This window comes from Epinephelus lanceolatus, chromosome 5 (genome assembly GCF_041903045.1).
Source record: "Epinephelus lanceolatus isolate andai-2023 chromosome 5, ASM4190304v1, whole genome shotgun sequence".
Classification (NCBI taxonomy): domain Eukaryota; kingdom Metazoa; phylum Chordata; class Actinopteri; order Perciformes; family Serranidae; genus Epinephelus; species Epinephelus lanceolatus.
Window position 1 is genome coordinate 31987968 of NC_135738.1, and position 18666 is coordinate 32006633.

Below are 18666 nucleotides of genomic sequence, written 5' to 3' on the forward strand. Positions count from 1 at the left end.
GGTTTCTTCAACAACATGTTTACACCCTTTGATGGTCAGAAAACACTTTATTTTCCTCATACTGTCAGTGCAGGAACACCTGGAATCACCCTCTGTCTGAAATACTCCATTTTAGGGCCTGTCTCTTTAAGCCTCCCACCTAAAAAAGCACGGTCTGCTCTGATTGGTCGGCATTTCCAGGTCACTGCAGCCAGGGAATGACTGTAACAAAGTATAGTGGCACTTTCTAACATGATGTTAGCATGTAGCTTCATGTAGCAGTTTATGTATATAACACAGACTGTATAAAAATATGGACGTAGTCGCCGTGACGTCACCCATTGGTTTCTGAGGAGCTGGTTTGCAGCTCAAAGTAGGCGGCTCTGGCCGTCGCCATCTTGGCAGTGCCTGACTCCGCCCAACTCCCGGCCAATCAAAAATGGGCAAAGAGGCGGGCCAAATGATGCCTGGTTGCTTAAACACGCCCACCTCGCTCGAAGCTGCTAAGTTAGCTAAGGCTAACAAGATAGGTCAGGTTCAATGACTTGCGAATTAGCTGAGATGACGCCTAGCAGACAGCCAGCGGCTAGTTAGCCACCTGTGATGGCGCCATCTATCACTCAAAGTGACCACGCCCTTAATTATGCGCAACTTTAAGTCTTAATAAAATGGAAACAGATGAATTATAAAAAAAATCACCCCCCGTACAGTTGTCATGAAAGGGGAAATTAGCTATAGAGACAGAAACCGTTTTTTGTACCAGGCTGTAAATATGTTTATTTCTGCTGTAAAGTTGAGCATTTTAACATGGGGGTCTATGGGGATTGACTCGCTCTTGGAGCCTGCCTCAAGTGGCCATTCAACGAACTGCAATTTTTGGCACTTCCACATTGGCTTCACTTGTCAACCCTGGAGGTTGCTGCTTGGTATATAAGCACTTGCAGAGGCATGCACAAAGTAGGTGACTATCTACTCGAACGTAGAAAAAAATGTTGGAAACACGTCATTTACATCCTCATTTAAAGCTTTGAACTTCCAACATTGTTACATTATATATATATAGATATATGAGATAAAATAAGGAGAAGCATAATAGGTCACCTTTAACCCTCACTGTCACTTTTTTTTACAATTGCACATTGATTTCCCCCTCTTGGTAAGTCCATCACAGTGATACTTACAAGGCAAGGACTAATTAAGATAATAAATGCATGATACACAAATGCATCTCAGCCCCCCCCCCCCCCCCCCCCCCCCCGTGTGGACATGGTGGACATAGCAATGCGATAACCAGAATAAATGCTGCAATCTGACTTTTTGATGGAATCAAAGTCGTCTGCTTTCTCCTTGAGTGAGGCCGCGGCAGCAGAAATAACAATGTCATTTTGTCCATAATAATTGAATCTTCAAGTATAGCTACATGAAAAGGATAATGCCATATTGATTGTTGCTGTACAGTAATTGTTTTCGCTCAATAGACGAGGTATGGCATATTAAACGCCGAGTGTGCCTTCGCTGTTTGTCATGGTAGGCCGTATAGGGGATGGGAGAAAATTACAACTCTCTATATGACAGAGGGAAGGAAAAACAATACAGGGGTATTGTCATTGAGAGGTGATTAACTGTGACTATACTTACAAATGACTGCAGGGCACTGTTGCTTGGCCAAATTAATTACCTGTCATTGTGACTGATTGTTTTTGAAGACATCTCTTATTATTATTGCCTGCTCTGAGGAAGGAGTTCACTGCATTTCACCATGCACTGGGAACATAACACAAATAAAGGCTAAATTACATATCGTGTGCCTGATTCATGTGTGGCTGAGATGGAAATTTACTTTTAGTGTCAGCTTGTGCTGTTCTTAAAGGAGAAGTGTGTTGGATTTTGTGGCATCTAGCAGTGAGGATTGTAGACTGCAACCAGCTGAATCTTCTCCTGTTTGCAAAGCTTGAACTCCTGGTTAGGATTCCTTCAGTGTTCATTGTTCAGGAGGTTTATCCCAGGTGTCTTCCTCTCCAAAACAAACAGACCAGGTGATTAAAACCGTTCAAAACACTGAATAAAGCAGTTTCATGGAGCTGTTCGGCTTGTCACAGACGGGCTAGCCCAGCACCTGCTAATGTGTGCTCACCTTTTTACCTGATAATTTAAGATCCACACCTTCAGGAGGTTTTACCTGGAGTCAAATTATCTGCAGAGGCCTCTTCCTCACCAAAACAAATAGCCCCAGCAATTTAAACCTGTTAAAAAACTTAATAAAGCAGTGTCACGTTAAAAACATCTATGTTTTTCTGACACTGGTTGACTCGTCGTGGAGGGGCAGCCGATGCAAGAAAAGCAAAACAAAACAAAAAGGGCCCTATCTAGAGCTGGTTTGGTTTGTCTAGTCTGTGCCACTGTTGAAACATGGTGGTGCAACATGGTGGTCTCAGTGGAAGAGATCCTCCTCTCTATGTAGATATAAACAGCAGGTGTTTATACATTAAAGGAAACATGGTTATTACACTGTATTCCATTTCTGACAATCCTAAATCCTGCGTACTGGACCTTTAAAGGAGTGTGGCTTACATTAAACCAACATGAGAAACATCATCTGGCTCTTATTTTATGGAAACCATGCATATCCATGAATGCGTGTGAAAATTACCAGCAGTAGTTTCTCAGTCCAGGCCATGTGTATTAATGTGGCTGAAACTTTGAGAAAGAAATCATAAACACAAAAGCACATGACATGTTTTTGTCTCTTCCATGACTGGTACCGACATGAGAAACAGAGGCTCTGCAGTCCAAAAAAAAAAAACACCCCACACACAACAACAATCCGTCTTCGTTTGTCTTAGCGAGACGACTGTCTAATGATGAGGCTACAAGGGAATGGCCTATTCGTCCAAATTCCTCCCTAAAGCCGTAATAATCCTGCTGTTGTTTCTCTACGTGATGACATTTCTAATTCTTGTCAGGAAAGAATGCAGCGTGACAAACGGCGTTAAGAGTGTCTGAAGGCACAGCGGGCAGGCGGCATGCTGGGGCAGATAGAGGGACACGAGTCTGAGGAGGGAAGACTCGTGATCGGTGGAGGCTTCACCTTTCCCGAAGGACACTGTGGAGGGGGTGTGTGTGTGTTTCCTGTATGCTTATGTGATTGCTGTCATGATGTTAATTGCAACAAAGGGACAGGGTCACGTGTTGCGTTGTATTAAGATCTGACCACATCTGGGTGACAGTCTGGATCAACCTGTCACTCTGTCCTATCCATTCTCTAATAAACCATGAGCCTGCTGCTCTCCAGGGACTCACTGAAACACACATATACACCACAAAGAGTAGCACTGTACAGACGGTGAGACACTGAGGCAGGCAGAGGAAGATAGAAAGAAGGCTGGGGATTCACATCCAGGAGGACTTTCCCTGTGTTAAATTTTAGAGAGAGATGGGGAGCTGCTCTATAGGTCCTGTGTGAGGTTTAGTTACAGCTCTCTGCGGCCCCGTAGCTTGTCGTGAGGCAGCGCAGCCTTGGGCACCGAGAATTCATGTCACACACAGCAGAATTTGATTAGGCAGGAGATGGTATTACTGCCCGACTGGGTGGGAGGAAGGAAGACGGTAGTCAAACAAGGGATAGTGATAGAGAGAGGGAGGGAGGGGGATGGGTGGAGGTAGAGAAATGTAGCGCATGTACTGTGTGTCAGCGAATGCTAGGGTGGTGGTGGTGGGGGGTGAGGTGGAGGGGAATTTTTCAGTCTGCCTCGCAAATGTCTCCCCCCCATGTGCTCTTTCACTTGCCCCAGAAATAAGGAACTAGTCAACCAGAGCGGCATTTATGATTGAAACTGTGTATGTGTGTTTTGCGTGTGTGTATTGAATGGCAAGGAGACGTATGTCATTACAACGGTAGGCCGGCGCCCCCGTGGCTCCTGGCTATATGTTCTCAGGCGCCACATTTCAAATGGATTTTCAGCGTCTGTTGTTTTACCACATATCCAGTATGTACGCCAGCCAACCACATTGATTGTACCCCCTTCTTTCTTTCCCCTATATCACTTGATCTCTGTCTTAGTCACCCTAAATCAACAGAATGGGACGTATCACTGCAGAGCCTTTGCGATTTCTTGCTCTGGACTGTAGCGGACTAAAGCAACTGCTGGAGGAAACTCGACAATAAAACGACAATAATGCCCCATCAAGCAGACAGCAGAAAATACAGACGGACCCGCAAGAGAGGGAGGCAGACAGACAGTCAGTCAAGCAAGCAGATGAGATTGTGATTGGTTTGGCCTGCAGTTTACATAACTGTCATACCGGTCTTTCCGACTGAAAGGCTGTGATAGAATATTACGATATGATATACAGTCTATTTTGCAGTTTTGGCCAAGCTCTGGGCCGCCCTGCTGTGGCTTGCGCCGTGCCCGACGGATTGGAGCCGAGCGAAAAAGGTTTAAGTCTAGCTCACTGAATCCCTCGTGCACTCTAATTTGCTGAAGTGATCAAGGCTTTTGGTTTAAGCATCCCCTCCGCCACAAGCAGACACAGTCTCATCTGCCTGACTGACCCGTCTCCGGAGCATGTCTCGCTGCCCGCTATGCTGCTTTGCTGTCTGTTTTGGTGAACGTCTCCGCCACAGTGACAGGCTTGCCAGCTGGTTAAGCTGGTTCACTGAGTGACTACGTGCTAGAATGTGTTATCGTCTGTCTGCATTTCTGTCTTTAGTTTAGCTTCACTCACTCCAAGCCAGCTCTCTGTGTGACCCACATATTTCCTCTGGGCTTGTTGACACTCAGGAGTTGAGACTAACAGAGAAAGAGGGTGCGATGGCATGATTCTGGCGGTCAGCAGTGGCAATTTAATACTTTCCCTCTTTTGTCTTGTGAAATACACTTTTCTCGGCATGATGTGAAATCAGTTAACCATTTTCAAGTTGTTATTTAGAGATTCCTCTTAAGTCTGTATTTACATGGAGCAGAGCTGAACATGCTTGAGGGCTGGGTCAGTGTCTGGCCAGTGGCTGGTAGACTGGCCTAATACTATCTGATTGTCAGTCTACTGCCCTAATAAGGCTGAGGAGACGTGAGGATCCCTCTTTCCATCCCCTGCATCATCTCTCCAGGCATCACTGTATGACAGATACCCATCATTGCAAATCCTTCCCTGCACTCTTTCCTTTGACAAGAGAAGCAGAAGGGACAGAATATGTGTGTGTGTAGGTGGGTGTTGATCAAGATGGCATCTTCCACTCTTGTGCCTCACCTTCTCCATCTTTTCCTGCCTCATCTCCTCTTCTGTTGTCTTTCCCTTCACCTCCAGCTGAGTTGAAAGAGGTCTGTCCCGTTGACCCCTGCACCAGCCGATGGGGATTAGGGATACAGGTACAGGGTACTGCAGGGAAATGAGGGCAGCCTGCTGGTTGCAGGTGGAAATGAGATGTATAACTTATAGGATCAGCTGCATGCTGGAGGAGAATAATAACCACAGGAAAGAGGTGATTACCAACAGGGAGCGTTAAAGTGCTGCATGGAAGTCTAAACGAACAACTGAGCTGCGCTGTATCTGCGCTCATTGTTAGGTTTTTGTAGTTGTTAGCGTTGCTAATGGAAGGTGGGTACTACAGTGCTTCTCCAAGGGAGGAGGATAAAGGCTCCATGGCTGCAAATGTATTGCCGGGCTAATAAAATATGTGTTTGATGTTCCATGTTACCTAACAGTAAATCTGATATGTTATCTAACACTGCTATGAACACAGCCCCATTTGAAAAACAGCTTGTCTGTAATGACATAGGGTGATGCCATGTGAGGGAATGTGGCATATCCCGTGTGCTAATATTGACCGTGCCGCGCTGCGATGACAGGGCCCCCATGTGCCATGTGTGCCACGGTGACAGGGGTGGCCCTGTGCCCACTGAATATTTCATTAAATAAAATGCCTCAAAGAGGAGGGAGGAGTTAAACGTGAGATGGAACAGGGGCAACCTTTGAGCGTGCAAATGCTATCTGTGTTAGCTCTCAGTTACAGTTTACTCCCTGTGAGGCTGCTGAGCTGAACTGTACTTCAGGTTGTGTTGAATCAGCACGAGCACGCACATAGCTGTCACCCATATTTTACATTAGCTCGCTGTGATGCATTTGAGTCGCTGCAATCACAAGTTCTGTTGAAGTTGAGTCGCTAATGTGTGCCTGCAACTTCCCCTGTTTGCTTTTTCATCATCATTCAGTTCCAGTGACCAATTCTTCAGATGCTGACCCCTCCATTTGTATGAAACATCCTCTCTCTTTCTTCCCATCCATATGCTTCCATGTACCTTGTTGTTATGCATTGCTGGAGTCACAGGGAATGCTAATACTTTAACAGGTAAAACAGTGACAGCCTCGTCAGCGCTTTCGCTCTGCGTTTTTCTCTTAGAGCAAGAGGAAAAAAAAGAGAGTGGGAGGCCTGTTTTCAGGACCTTGAACACCAGGAATGTCGCCCCTGCTAAGGGAGTGAGACAACATTTCTCAAGGACTCTGTGAAAAAGTTTACCTTGTCCAGATATCCCCCTCCCCCCTTTCCACCCCCTGAACCACCTGGAACAGCCAGTCTCTAAATTTAAATGCAATCTACATTCTCTGCCTACATAAATGTGCATTTACATGAATGCGGCTATGCCTGGCTTGTGCGCTGTGCGGCAATTTCTGATGTGATGAGAGCAGGTGGAGCGGCTGGAGAGGTATAGTGTATATGCATGTGGGTGTGTGTTAGTGTGTGAGTCTTGGATTGGGGCGGGCTCCTGCGAGCCACAGGTGCACGGTAGGGGATGTAGCTCTGCACATTGATTTCACAGCCAGCGACCACCATGCAATATATCTAGAAAAGTGTTTCTCTATGGTGTGTCTTCAAAGAGGCTGTGGAGGAACTTTTGAGGGCATGAATATGTAGATGAGCACCCCAGGGGAGGAAGGGAGTCATTCACAGCATCCAACCCGAGCCTTTTACATTAGGCAAGGGCAGAGCGTGGATGGAGAGAGGGGAAGAGGCAAAGAGAAGGGAGGAAAGGGAAAGAAGAGAAGGGGATAGAGGGGGGAAAAGTTAATGGCATGCTCTTTTCTCATGAAGTGCTTTTTCCTTTTAGCACTGTACCGCTATCTCTCTCCCTAACCGACACTGTGTCATAACAGTGCTCTCAGCGTACCCAGTATAAGGTCTTATTTACCTCCAGTATATGTGCTGTTCTTTACATAGAGCTGCCTGGCTATTGAATAAAACATAGTTGCATAAAGGCTAGTGATGAAGTCTTAGGAACAGAAAGGAAAGAGATCAAACCCATTACCATACACTGGCTGACCCCTGAGTGTGTGTGTGTGTGTGTGTGTTGTGCATTTCTATGTGTGTAAATGCTGCGGGGTTCCAGGGATCCATCAGTCTTCTGTCTGGAGCCAAGCTAAGGGAAGGTCAGCCTGATGGATACATCCTGACATGCACACAGCCTGTGATGTCAGCTGTGTGTGTGTCTGTGCGAGCGTGCCTGCGTGTGTGTCTATGTGTGTGTGTGTGGGCTGGCAGGCCAGCCAAGCGCAGGCACGGTTCAACAGAGCAGAGGGCGGACAGGCGAGCGGGGAGGGAGCGCCATAGCCTGGCCTCAGCGCCCTAGTTCGAGGGGTTTGAAGGGGGTTTTGCTGGCAGAGGAGTTCTAAGAAGGGGGGGCGGGGGGTGGAGGGGGTGGATGGTGAGGCTGGGTGAGGTGTAGGGGTTGGCCGCACTGGCAGAGGGGGTGGGTGGCGGGGCTGAGGTGTAGGGGTGGGCTGGGGTGGCAGAAGAAAGGCTCCATTCATGAGTCGTGCCATCTCTGGCTCCCAAGGGGACTGGGGCTCATCATTGACCAGGCCAGCTGGGAGGATGTCAGCATGCAGACTCTCTCCCTCTCTCTTTCTCTCTCTCCATCTCACCCTCCCTCTTTCTTTTGTCAAGGGCCAGTGCTGTCAGAGCCACTAGCCCGAACACTGAGGCCTCTCATGCAGTTGGGTCCCCATTGAGACCCAGAGAAAGCCTCTGGCTGGCCGGTGGTTTGCACACCGTCTGCACTGTATTTGACATCTATGGTCTGCAGCGAGGAGCTCACCACCACCCTCCGAGAGGCACTGTCTGTGGTAGCCATGCCAACTGGAGATGAGCTAGGTGGGGTGCAGCTTAAAGGGTGATAAATTGGCAGTGTCAGCTAAATGTAGCACGCTCAGATGGTGTATCCAAGCACCTCCATTCGAAAGATTACCAGGTGGCAAGAGTGGATCCCCTGATTTTCCTGGGTGACTGCTGGATGGATTGCCATGAGATTTGGTACAGACATTCATGCCCACCTCAGGATGAACTGTAGTAACTTCAATGTTTATCTCACATTACCGCCATCAGTAGGTCAAAGTTTTAATCAGTTATTTTGGACCAAAGCCTTCAAAATAAAATTAACCTAGAAAAACGCTGTGCATAAGTACAGCCTCAGAGAGCCACTTGCATGGCTATATTCAATGCAATTTACTTGTTACGTGAAATCATAAATATGATTTTGGTGAAATGAATAGTTGTCAGCTCCCTTAATATAGTAGCAATAAATAAATGTCAGCATTAGAATAAGGCAGGTTCATCATTCAGTATCCTTGTGGCTTGAGGGTAGAAGCTCCTCCCGAGCCTCTCAGTGCTGGCCTAGTGTAACCCGTACCTTCTTCCCTGACCTCAGCAGGGTGAAAAGGCAGTTATCCGGGTGGCTGGGATCTTTTGTGATTCTCCTGGCCTTGTTTTTGCAGCATCTGGTGTAAACATCCTCTATGCAGGGTAGAGCTGTGCCTATGCTGTGTTCAGCTGTATATATCTATAGATCTGGGATACTCAACTTGCTTTGACCAAGGATCTTTTTCGCAAAATGACAAGGGGCCAGGGGCCAGTTAATAAACGAACATAATATTATAATTTAACAGTACATGTAATGAAAACTGTGCTGTTCTCACTCATGTTTGACAAGAGGTAAATTCAGTCGCAGCAGCCCGGCGCAGGGCAGGTGTATGAAGGAGAGGTTCTAGGATTTGATGACATTTGGGGTTAAACCCAGACCTCTGTTGGGCGTTCAGGGGATGTTCCTCTGTCACTTTTCTGATAAACAAGCTCTGTTTTGATTTATATGCACACAAGCACCTTATTTACATCCAAAGTGCAAGTTTACATTTTATTTTATTGACATTGTGAATTACATAAGGGTTGTTTGGGTCACCCGGGTTGAGGGCCAGATTTGGCCTGTGGGCTGTACGTTGATAATCACTGCTGCAGTCTGGTTTGGTCTTTGACCCAGAAAAAGCCACTGACAGACAAAACAGTAATTTCCTATAGGTTTAGAGTAACACATTATTCTTAGGGTGTCCTTTTTTTTTTTTTTTTGGAGCGCTTTCGTTAAGTCTCGAAATACCCCAGAATTCTGTTTGTGACCACCGAACACCTGGCTACTTGTGTTGCTGTTTTTACTCTCAACAGAGATTAACTATGGCATCCTATTTAGCATCAAATACTGAAATGGTCCTATCTGCATAAATTGTCAATCTCATGTGCGCTGCTACTTTGGAAAGGAAAGGGGGACAGGAAAGGAGCAAGGTTTGTGAGCTGCGCAGATGTGTGTGCTGTTTATCACTGCCAGTGAAAGGCCTGCATCAGCAGCAGCTGCGGGGCGCTTTGCATGCGATGGCAGCGGTGCGTTGGTAGGGGCAGATTTGCATTTGTGGTTTCATATCATGAGCAACGATGTTACTCCCTCTCTCTTCCTTCCTCCCTTCATTTGCTCTCGCTCTCTCTTTCTCTCTCTCTCTCTGTCTTTCACTGAACGGGAGGAGCTCTGTGTGTGAGAGGCAGAAGAGCCATGAGAACAGCCTAAGTAGAGCACTGGAGCATAACCCAGGAAGGTTCAGGCTGAAACGGATCCAAGCATAACATCAACACTAGCAAATCTCTCCATCACACACAGGGGCAAAGTCCATGTGGTCATGGCACACAGCTATACACACATGCATAGAGACATTGTAAAGCTAAAGACCTCGCACTAATTCTGCTCTAATGAAAGCACATTTTGTCCAAATGCCTGTTATGAAAGCCACCTTTCTTCCACATCAAATGCGGCTCTGGGTCAGTTTGTGCCTGTTTGCGAGCGCGTATGAATTACATACCATGATGGCGACTGCTGTTTGAAGTGACTTGGTTCAGTGTCTTGGTAAAATAAAGAGGGAAAGTTGAAGGTCCTGTGGTCTGCATGTGTCCACTGGAGTCACAGTGATGTGGAGGACCATCGGATGAAAGGGTTTCCTGTGGCTTTCATCTCCACAATGCGTTCTGATGGGGAGAATTTCCTTGCAGCCTCATGTTGTGAGAACAGTCTCGGCTTTTTTGCAGCTCGCGATGGCTCATACATATTTTGGGGTTTCTCAAAGTCAAATGAGATTTTTGGAGAACTCGTACAAATAAGGGGGTATATGTGTAGTGTTTTTGTCGAGGAAGGAATCCTATTTAGATGACAAATGCACCGCAGAATGTCTGGGTTGCTGCACTGTATTGTTTTCATTATATCCTAAAAAGTATTGCAGAGGTAGAAAACACAATATATGCAATGATGATGGAGCGCTGCCTGTTTCTATTATCAACTTCCGCACAGACAGAGTGATGAGCAAAGAAAGTGCAAACAATGATATTTGAATACATAAACAGAACGTAAAGTTTGTTGTTGCTCTGTGTATGTCAAGGAGATTTTGTCATTAAAGTGTTTATTTGACTTTAGCTTCTGAAGACTATAAATTGACCTAGACTCCAAAGCAATGTAACAAGATGGTTAAGTGTGTTTGTGAACATGTGGTTTTGGATTCCTCAAGTTTGATTAAGCACATCTCCTGCTGAAGATAAAAGGGACACACAACCTTCCTCATAGTGTGTTTTGAATGTTAACACTTAATTTCCTGCATTCTGTTCTGCATCACTTTACGCTGGCGATGTCACCAAAATAAAAGGCCTCTGCTACTTCACATGCACATGTTGTTTCCCCATTAATTCTACACCTATGCTTAAAACTTGGGCTGCATATACAGACTACCACTGCCGGTGTGTATGGAGAGGTATTTTCTCTCACATAGGTGCAGACATACGTGCTAGTTGGCAATTGGCTGTAGTCTTTATGATGTGTTCAAGTGCAGCTTTTTGACTGCCTCCATCACCACTAGTTCTTCGATGTCTGGGTCTTTATGTGCACAGTGAAACTCCAGCTATTCTAACAGGCTGTTAGAAGAAGATCATGCTGACCCCTGTCCTGGTGTCCATCTCTTCTCTTTCCTACCCTCAGCAGACCTCGCTTTTTCCCTCCGCTATCGCCTCCTAGCAGGCTCCTTTATGCCTCTTTGGCAGCCTCTTGATAGACGTCTCGGCTCATTGTGTGTGAAGGTGTCTTTGTATTGTTGTGTAATGGTGCCCTAAGATACTGTTGCCAGAGTGTTGTCTTGGTGTCTGTTCCTCTGCTGCCCTCGAGACCCCAATAACCACCTTCTGTGACAGCAGCTCTTCACCGCTCCCCCTCATTTGCTTTATGTGTGCCTCTGCCTCTCTTGAACTCTCTGCCTCTCGTTCTGCTTTTCGCCGCTCTGACGCAGTATCTCATCGTCTATCCTTGTGGCATCCTCTGCCTTTCTATATTAGACAAAATCTCAGTATACAATGAATCGCCTGTGCCCTTTTTTCATTTTGCTGTTTTTGTCAGCGAGCAGTGAATAGAGGGCAGGGAACTACAGTTGGAAATTAGCCTTTAAGTATGTGAGGTATGTTCATTCATTCTCCTCCAACTCCCCCCCAGCTGCCCTCGGACCGTTCACCCATCAACCCCCCTACAGGCATATAAAGTCCTATAGCGTCCCCCCATGCTGTTTTCCACATTCTCTGTTTCCCTGGTACCTACAGTTCCAGCGGGACCGAGGCCAGGCCCCCTCGATTCTCTCTCTGCGACCAAAACCCTGCCAGAGCCCGCCTAGGCTTAGGGGGGAGCGCTAGCCTAGTTACCATGGTCACGGCAATCAGCATTGTGAACTCGGGCCATGAATGAGAAACTTTCCAAGATCGGCCTCAAGATCCTGTGATCTGTCTGTCATGCTGTTAATATGTTATTAATAGATAGAGACGTGTTTCAGTTCCAGTAGTTGAGTCTAGATTGGAGTCACTGATAAGACGAGAGCTGTGGCCAAGTTTTTTAGCGCTGAGCATAGATGTAGATTTTGGGGAGGATAGAGGGGACATGTCCTCCTCAGTATTTAGAACATGTGTATTATTTTGACAAAATTAAAGGCAGAAAAACTCACCTGAATGCAGGATATTAAGTGTTTGATGCTTAAATTTTCTGGCAGAGGACCCCTAAACCTCCTGTTTCATACATGGCACCCCCCGTGTTGAAGCATAACCTACCTATAGGTAACATGTTAGACCACAAACATGCCCCATATGTTGATGACAGGCACAAAACCTCTTGAAAGTGCTTCGGATTGTTAGAGAGCAGAGTCACTGTGTTCTTGGTTTATTTTAAGCCCCATCAGAGACGTGAGCTCACAAGAAGTGTATTAGTCTTTCTGACAGGAAATAAAACATGTTGAATGAAAGTTGGCAATTATTTCAGACTGCAGTGCTGCTCAAATAACTGAAGCAATATTTCTTCTTTTTTATCAAATCATAGATATTTATCTCTTCTACCACTGAAATGGTTTCTCTGTGTATCGCTGTGTGTGCATGACTGGGAAAAGCCAGTGTCTGGGAACTAAGCACTGGCATTATTAACTCAAATGCAGCCTACTAAAAGCCCGGATGAAGCTCATTGCATGCTCTACAGAATATTTATGTTGGTTTTATTTTTATGGCGTAATTGCTTCCACATTGCTTTGTGGCTGTGGACTGTGATACTCGGTAAACATACCCCTCTACCTCTATACAGCCCCTATGTCTGAGTACCAGAGAGGGGTCCTCGGTGATTGGGGCTCCTGCACGCATATCAATCAGGTATTTGCAAGGTGGCACCTTGGAAACTGCCTGAACAAGTGATAGGAAAAAGGAGCACCTTACCGACTTTAATTTTAGTGGAGAATAAATGAGAAGCTTTTTCAAGGCTACGTTGAGGGATCAATGTTAAGATATAAAAGCCTTCAGACACTGAAAATGAATTGTCTGTCTCGACTGTCTGTAGGAAAGCGTTTGTGTTCAGGGTGCAAAACAAAGCGTGCACTTCTGTGTGTACGCTGTCTAATTAGATCGCATTGGCTTTAGGAATGTAGCAAAATATTTGTGGACAGTCTCCAGCTCACTCCTACGTATGCAGCGTAGATTATTTCCTCTTCTGACCTGTGCGTACTACACCGGGCTGCTCTCCATGAGCTCATAGCAAGTGTGAAAAGAAACTCCTCACCATGCCTTTGCAGATATGACTTTATGAAAATGAAAATGGCATGGCACAGTTATAGTATGTCTCACTTTTTTTCTGAGTCTTTGTCAGTCACAGCAGAATCCTGTTACAGCACCCGCTCTGCTCTGTATGGTTTTATACATTTATGTCTGACTGTGTGTGTTCTCTATCCGCAGGGCTCCGGAGATCATCCTGGGCCTGCCATTCTGTGAGGCCATAGACATGTGGTCCTTGGGCTGTGTGATAGCCGAGCTCTTCCTGGGATGGCCCCTCTACCCCGGAGCCTCAGAGTACGATCAGGTAACAAATAATGGCTGCACGGACCTTCAAACTGCATCCTGACCTCTTAGCGACTTGTGATTGTGTGCGGTCGGTTGCTAGCATACCCATGGATCTGAATTTCATGTGCAGTTACGCTCATGCATTTGTGTGTGTTCTCTCTCTGTGAGTGTGCGCTCGTGAGTGTGTTTGGGAGGGTGGGATGCTTCTCCAATCCCCCTGACAGCCCCTGATGATTCTTGCGCAGCCTCCCTGTTTATCTGAACAGATGCCACAGAGCCACTTGTCCAATTAGCGCAGCCCCTGTGCTCCAGAGCAAGACATTGCCGCGTTCCCCCTTCTCTATCAGTCAGACAAGGCTCAGTGGGAAAACCTTGAGCAAGTTGTGCTCCATCACTGAACAAGCTCGCCTGATTTTTCACAAGCCCGAAAAAACTTAGCAAAGTGTCTCATTTACAAGTCTCAAATCAATCTTAGACTCTTGAGCTGAGGTCGTCTTCGGGCCCCTATGCATATTGCAGCCAGATAAGTCTGGAGTAGTTAATGTCAGCCCAGATTTTCATACTGCCAAAAAGAACATCAATCCTAAAGTTTTGGCCTTTTTTTTTCATCAGAGTGATTCGCCATGCTCCCCAATTCAGTGCAACTTATGATTCAGTCATGCATATGATGTAAAAAGTCTTAAATGCAAATTTTTCATCATCTTCCTTGCAGATCCGGTACATCTCACAGACACAAGGTCTGCCTGCAGAGTATCTGTTGAGTGCGGGGACAAAGACCACCAGGTTCTTCAACAGAGACCCCGACTCCACCTATCCTCTCTGGAGACTTAAGGTACAGCAGGAATGATGCAGATGCATGCACACAAACACACGCAATTCCTTTCAATAGCTATTGAAAGGAAACAACAAGATCTGGGGGGTAATGAGAGCAGAATAGATCTGTTTGAGAGGAATTTGCAAATGGGCAGCTCACAGGGTGTCTGCTCCGACTTCTCCCACTGTCTCTCCATGTAGGGAAGTCCCTTTTTTCTTTCTCTACCCTCATTAATTAAATTGAGCTTTACTCATTGAGTTCTTGATTGTATCAAACTGCAAATAAGTAGGGTTGGGTACTGAAATGCGGTACTTTTTGTACTTGGTACCGATTCACGTCGGTACTACCGAGTACCGATTCACTTAAAATGAAACAATGCCAAATTTTGGTACCTGAGGTGGAGGCGGAGCGAGAGCGCATGACTTGCACCTCAGACTCAGCAACAATGGTGACAAAAACAATGTGCAGACAAAAGTTAACATGCAGCACTGTTCCTAAATGTTCTCAATAAAATGTTGAAACTGAGAAGTTTAGATTATGGGCCCGAACGACGCATAGTGCGTCCAAATTCACACCCGTTCTTCTCTGTGGATTTTCTCCGCGACTGTGTGTCATAGCGAGAAGCCACGCATATCAGCGGAAACAGCAGAATTGTAGCTTTCCGCAAGGCCAAGCACTTGTCGGTAATCCAATGTTTTCACAGCGAAAAATTACAATAAAATGATGTATAACAGAGCTTTCATACAGCTTTGCACACACATTACTCTTGGATGGATTACTCACGAACGCAGGCTCGCACAGAAATGCCACACATACCACATGAAAGCGCAGGACCACACACATCATTGTGCTGTCATCCCATCACGCTATACATACAAATCAATTGTCTACAAAATAAAAACCTGATGAATTTCTTTATAATCCATTATACAGATCTTGTTATCAGTCACTTCATATAGTGAGGAATATCGTATCTTACCATGTCTTAGGCTTGCGTGTGTTTCTCCCTGTCTATCCGCATTTGTAGTCCAGCTTTCAAGATGCAAATATCTCCATGTTGTCCAGTTGACACTCCATCAAACTTGGTATGACAAGACCAGCCACTTCACCTTTGCGCACCCAGACAACTGCAGCCTAATTATGCATGCTGACAGGGCCGTAGTCACCATATACATTGAGGGGGACACGTGCCCCCCCACCAATGCCCAAAATGTCTCCCCAACATATAACTGAAACTGAAAAACAAATATTATCTTGGAGGACATCATTGCTCTTGGTTGACTATTTTCCTATTATCTTAGATGTAAATATTGCATGTTTCTTTCAGATAAAACACACTTTTGACTTGTGAATGAGTCAATGGAATTTATTGCAATAATGAAAAAATACTGGCAAACATGTCCGCCTGGCACAAACCATATGTTTTGGACAACTGTGAAGTGACAGAATGTCCCACCATCATGGTTCTTATATTGCCAGATTCCAGAGAGTCTCCTCTCTTCATATATGGTAGAATATGTCATTTTCCAACTTGCTATGCTGAGATACATGTAAAAATGTAAGAATTTAGGCACACAGATTTGTTTTTTTCATTGATATAAAAATTAATATAAAATACAGGCACATAGAAGAACATGAAATGATGGCAAATCTGGTTAGCCCAGATTGTCCTGAAAAAAACAAGATATAGCATGTGTATGTAGCCTTTATAATGACTGTGATATGAGCTTAAAAGTAAAGGCAGTAATAATACCCCAAAAAGGCCTAGGGCCCACAGGGTTAAAAAGTACCGAAATAAGGTATCGTTTGGTACAGGTACCGAATTCCAGATACCGGTATCTGGAATCCGGTACCGAATTCCAGATACCAGTACCGGTACCGTATCGGTCCAATTATGAACGGTACCCAACCCTACAAATAAGGCTCTGCAGGGTACAGCAATATTTTCGCCATGTCTGCCCCACCTGTGCTTACGATTGACCTTTTTTAGAAGAGTTGAGTGCATTTTATAATTAAACCCTTTGCCCACTTGACAAAAAAAACACTAACACCCACTAACATTTGGCCTTTTTATGTAATAGAAAAGATAACAATCGACATTAGCTTCTGGGACGAATACAGAAGTCATGGGTGTTTATCAGCTCCGGCTTCAATCAGCTCCGATTGGCAGTGATGGGAATTTGACATCTGGGTAGACACTCTGACTTTAGCCCCTTTTCCAGCGCGATACAATGACGAGCGTCACAGAATACTGTTTGTCTCCATCCAAGCAGCACTCCAACGTTGGTCACCAAGTTTGAGAGAGATGAAATAACTAAGAGATATAAAAGAAAAGTAACCACAGTAACATTTTCGCTGGCCTCCATGCTGCTTTTTACTGTTAACTAACTTGTCTTCCAGCCTGTCTGTGGTGTACTGTGTGTATTTGTCGGCTCTGGTCTACTGGCAATGAGAAAGTAGTCTATTGCCTAATTTAAACAGGTTTTCCCGTGTTTAATAAACCTGCATACATGTGCTAATTTTGGGTATAACAGTATGAATCTCAGTAACATGCCACACTGACAACGATGATGATAACTGGCTTTTAAATGAAGACATATAGCAACATAGCGTAACGTTCATGCTCTCAAGGCAGCTGCCCATGGGCTTTGAGCAGTTGTCACGTAAAAGTTGCACAACTTTTTCACATCTCTCAGCCCTCTCTGAAAAACCGTATGACCCACAGGCCTTTTTAAAAACACACTTGTTAAAGAAGGGGGTTTCTGAGGTCCTGCAGATAAGAGTTGACAGCAGCATTGTAGACACAGATAGATTATTAGCTTGCACTTGACACCACCGCTGTAACTTCTTATGAGTGTCTTTGGTATGTGGAAAATCAAACGTCAAGACATCCTGACCACTTTTTTTTTTCCACTCTGTGATAGCTCAGCTTTAATTTGACCTTGCCATGTGTTTCCACGTAACAGCAGCTGCATCGCTTTGCTGACTGTAATTAAAAAATATCATGTGTTCAGTCAGGAGGTTTCTATAGTCAACACAGATTAGTTTTGTGTACATTTTATTAAATCCTCTGATAAAGAATGATCACATGTGTTTATGCTTGTCTGCGCATTTTCATACACTTTGTGTAAACTTGTGTAAAACATGTGTACGCAGTGCAGTTCCTATTCTGCATATCGTCCCAGTGATATAGTGTGTGCCTCCACATGAAGTCTCCCCAGTCTTGCCTGGCTGTTAGATGAGTGTTTGTGTGCTACCCCAGGGTTGCTCGGAGGGCAAGCCGAGTCCTGCTGCACATCAACAACAAGAGGCTGTAATGAGCCAAATGTAAATAGTGCGTTTCCAGAGGGGAAGTGTGATGGGATTTGAGAGGAACATCTGCTTCTTGTCTCCCGCAGACTCCAGAGGACCATGAGGGTGAAACGGGGATCAAGTCCAAGGAGGCTCGCAAGTACATCTTCAACTGCTTGGATGATATGGCGCAGGTATGTTGTTTCGGTAACACAAAGCATGACTCTTCACCCGCGGATCGTACAATAGGTGCATTGTCTTTTGCTCGATTCACATCCGCCTGTCTCGCATTTGAAGCTTCCACTGATGGGTCCACTCAGGTCCTGGCCAAGTTTGATCCATCACATCCCCGAGAATTATCTATCAAATATTTGAAACCCCTTTAAAATATTTATCCTGCCAAGGCCTGATCTCCAGATGCGGTGTGTGTAGCTCTGCTTCTATATAGAGTTTTACAGAGTGAAATGAAAGCAGCTGTTCACTGAACCCCCTCCTCAACTCTGCCTCTGCTCTTCATTTCGCTTAACCGCTATCTAATAAGTTACAGGCCGACATTTGAGCCGAACATGTGGTGAGGCTGGTTAACGTGTTTGATATGTGCAGTTTGCTTTCTTATTTAAGCCAGAGTGAATGTTGTGGCTATGTCTTCACTTTGCATGTCTATAGAACATGTAAGCATGTCGAGGGCAACGGTACAAAATGTTTTACTTTCTCCGCTCCCTCTTTCTCAACACACACACGAACACGTTCCAGAAGGTCCCCGCTGGTGTTTCAGAGCAGCTCAGTGGGACCCGCACCATATTGTGTCTGCATGGCTCAGCTGGTTAGCCCCTCTCTCCTGCAGCCCTGCACATCACCTGCAGGAATCGGCTTGTTTAGAAGA

At 45.4% G+C, this 18666-nt stretch overlaps 1 protein-coding gene across 2 annotated transcripts in view; it reads left to right on the plus strand.

Moving 5' to 3' along the window:
- The window catches only part of hipk2 (homeodomain interacting protein kinase 2), a 77108-nt gene that overhangs the window by 41484 nt on the left and 16958 nt on the right, over positions 1-18666 (plus strand). For both annotated transcript variants that reach the window (XM_033621490.2, XM_033621489.2), the window contains exons 3-5: positions 13574-13697; positions 14391-14510; positions 17891-17977. In XM_033621490.2, coding sequence (XP_033477381.1) covers positions 13574-13697; positions 14391-14510; positions 17891-17977 — 331 coding nt within the window. The remainder of the gene's footprint in view (positions 1-13573; positions 13698-14390; positions 14511-17890; positions 17978-18666) is intronic.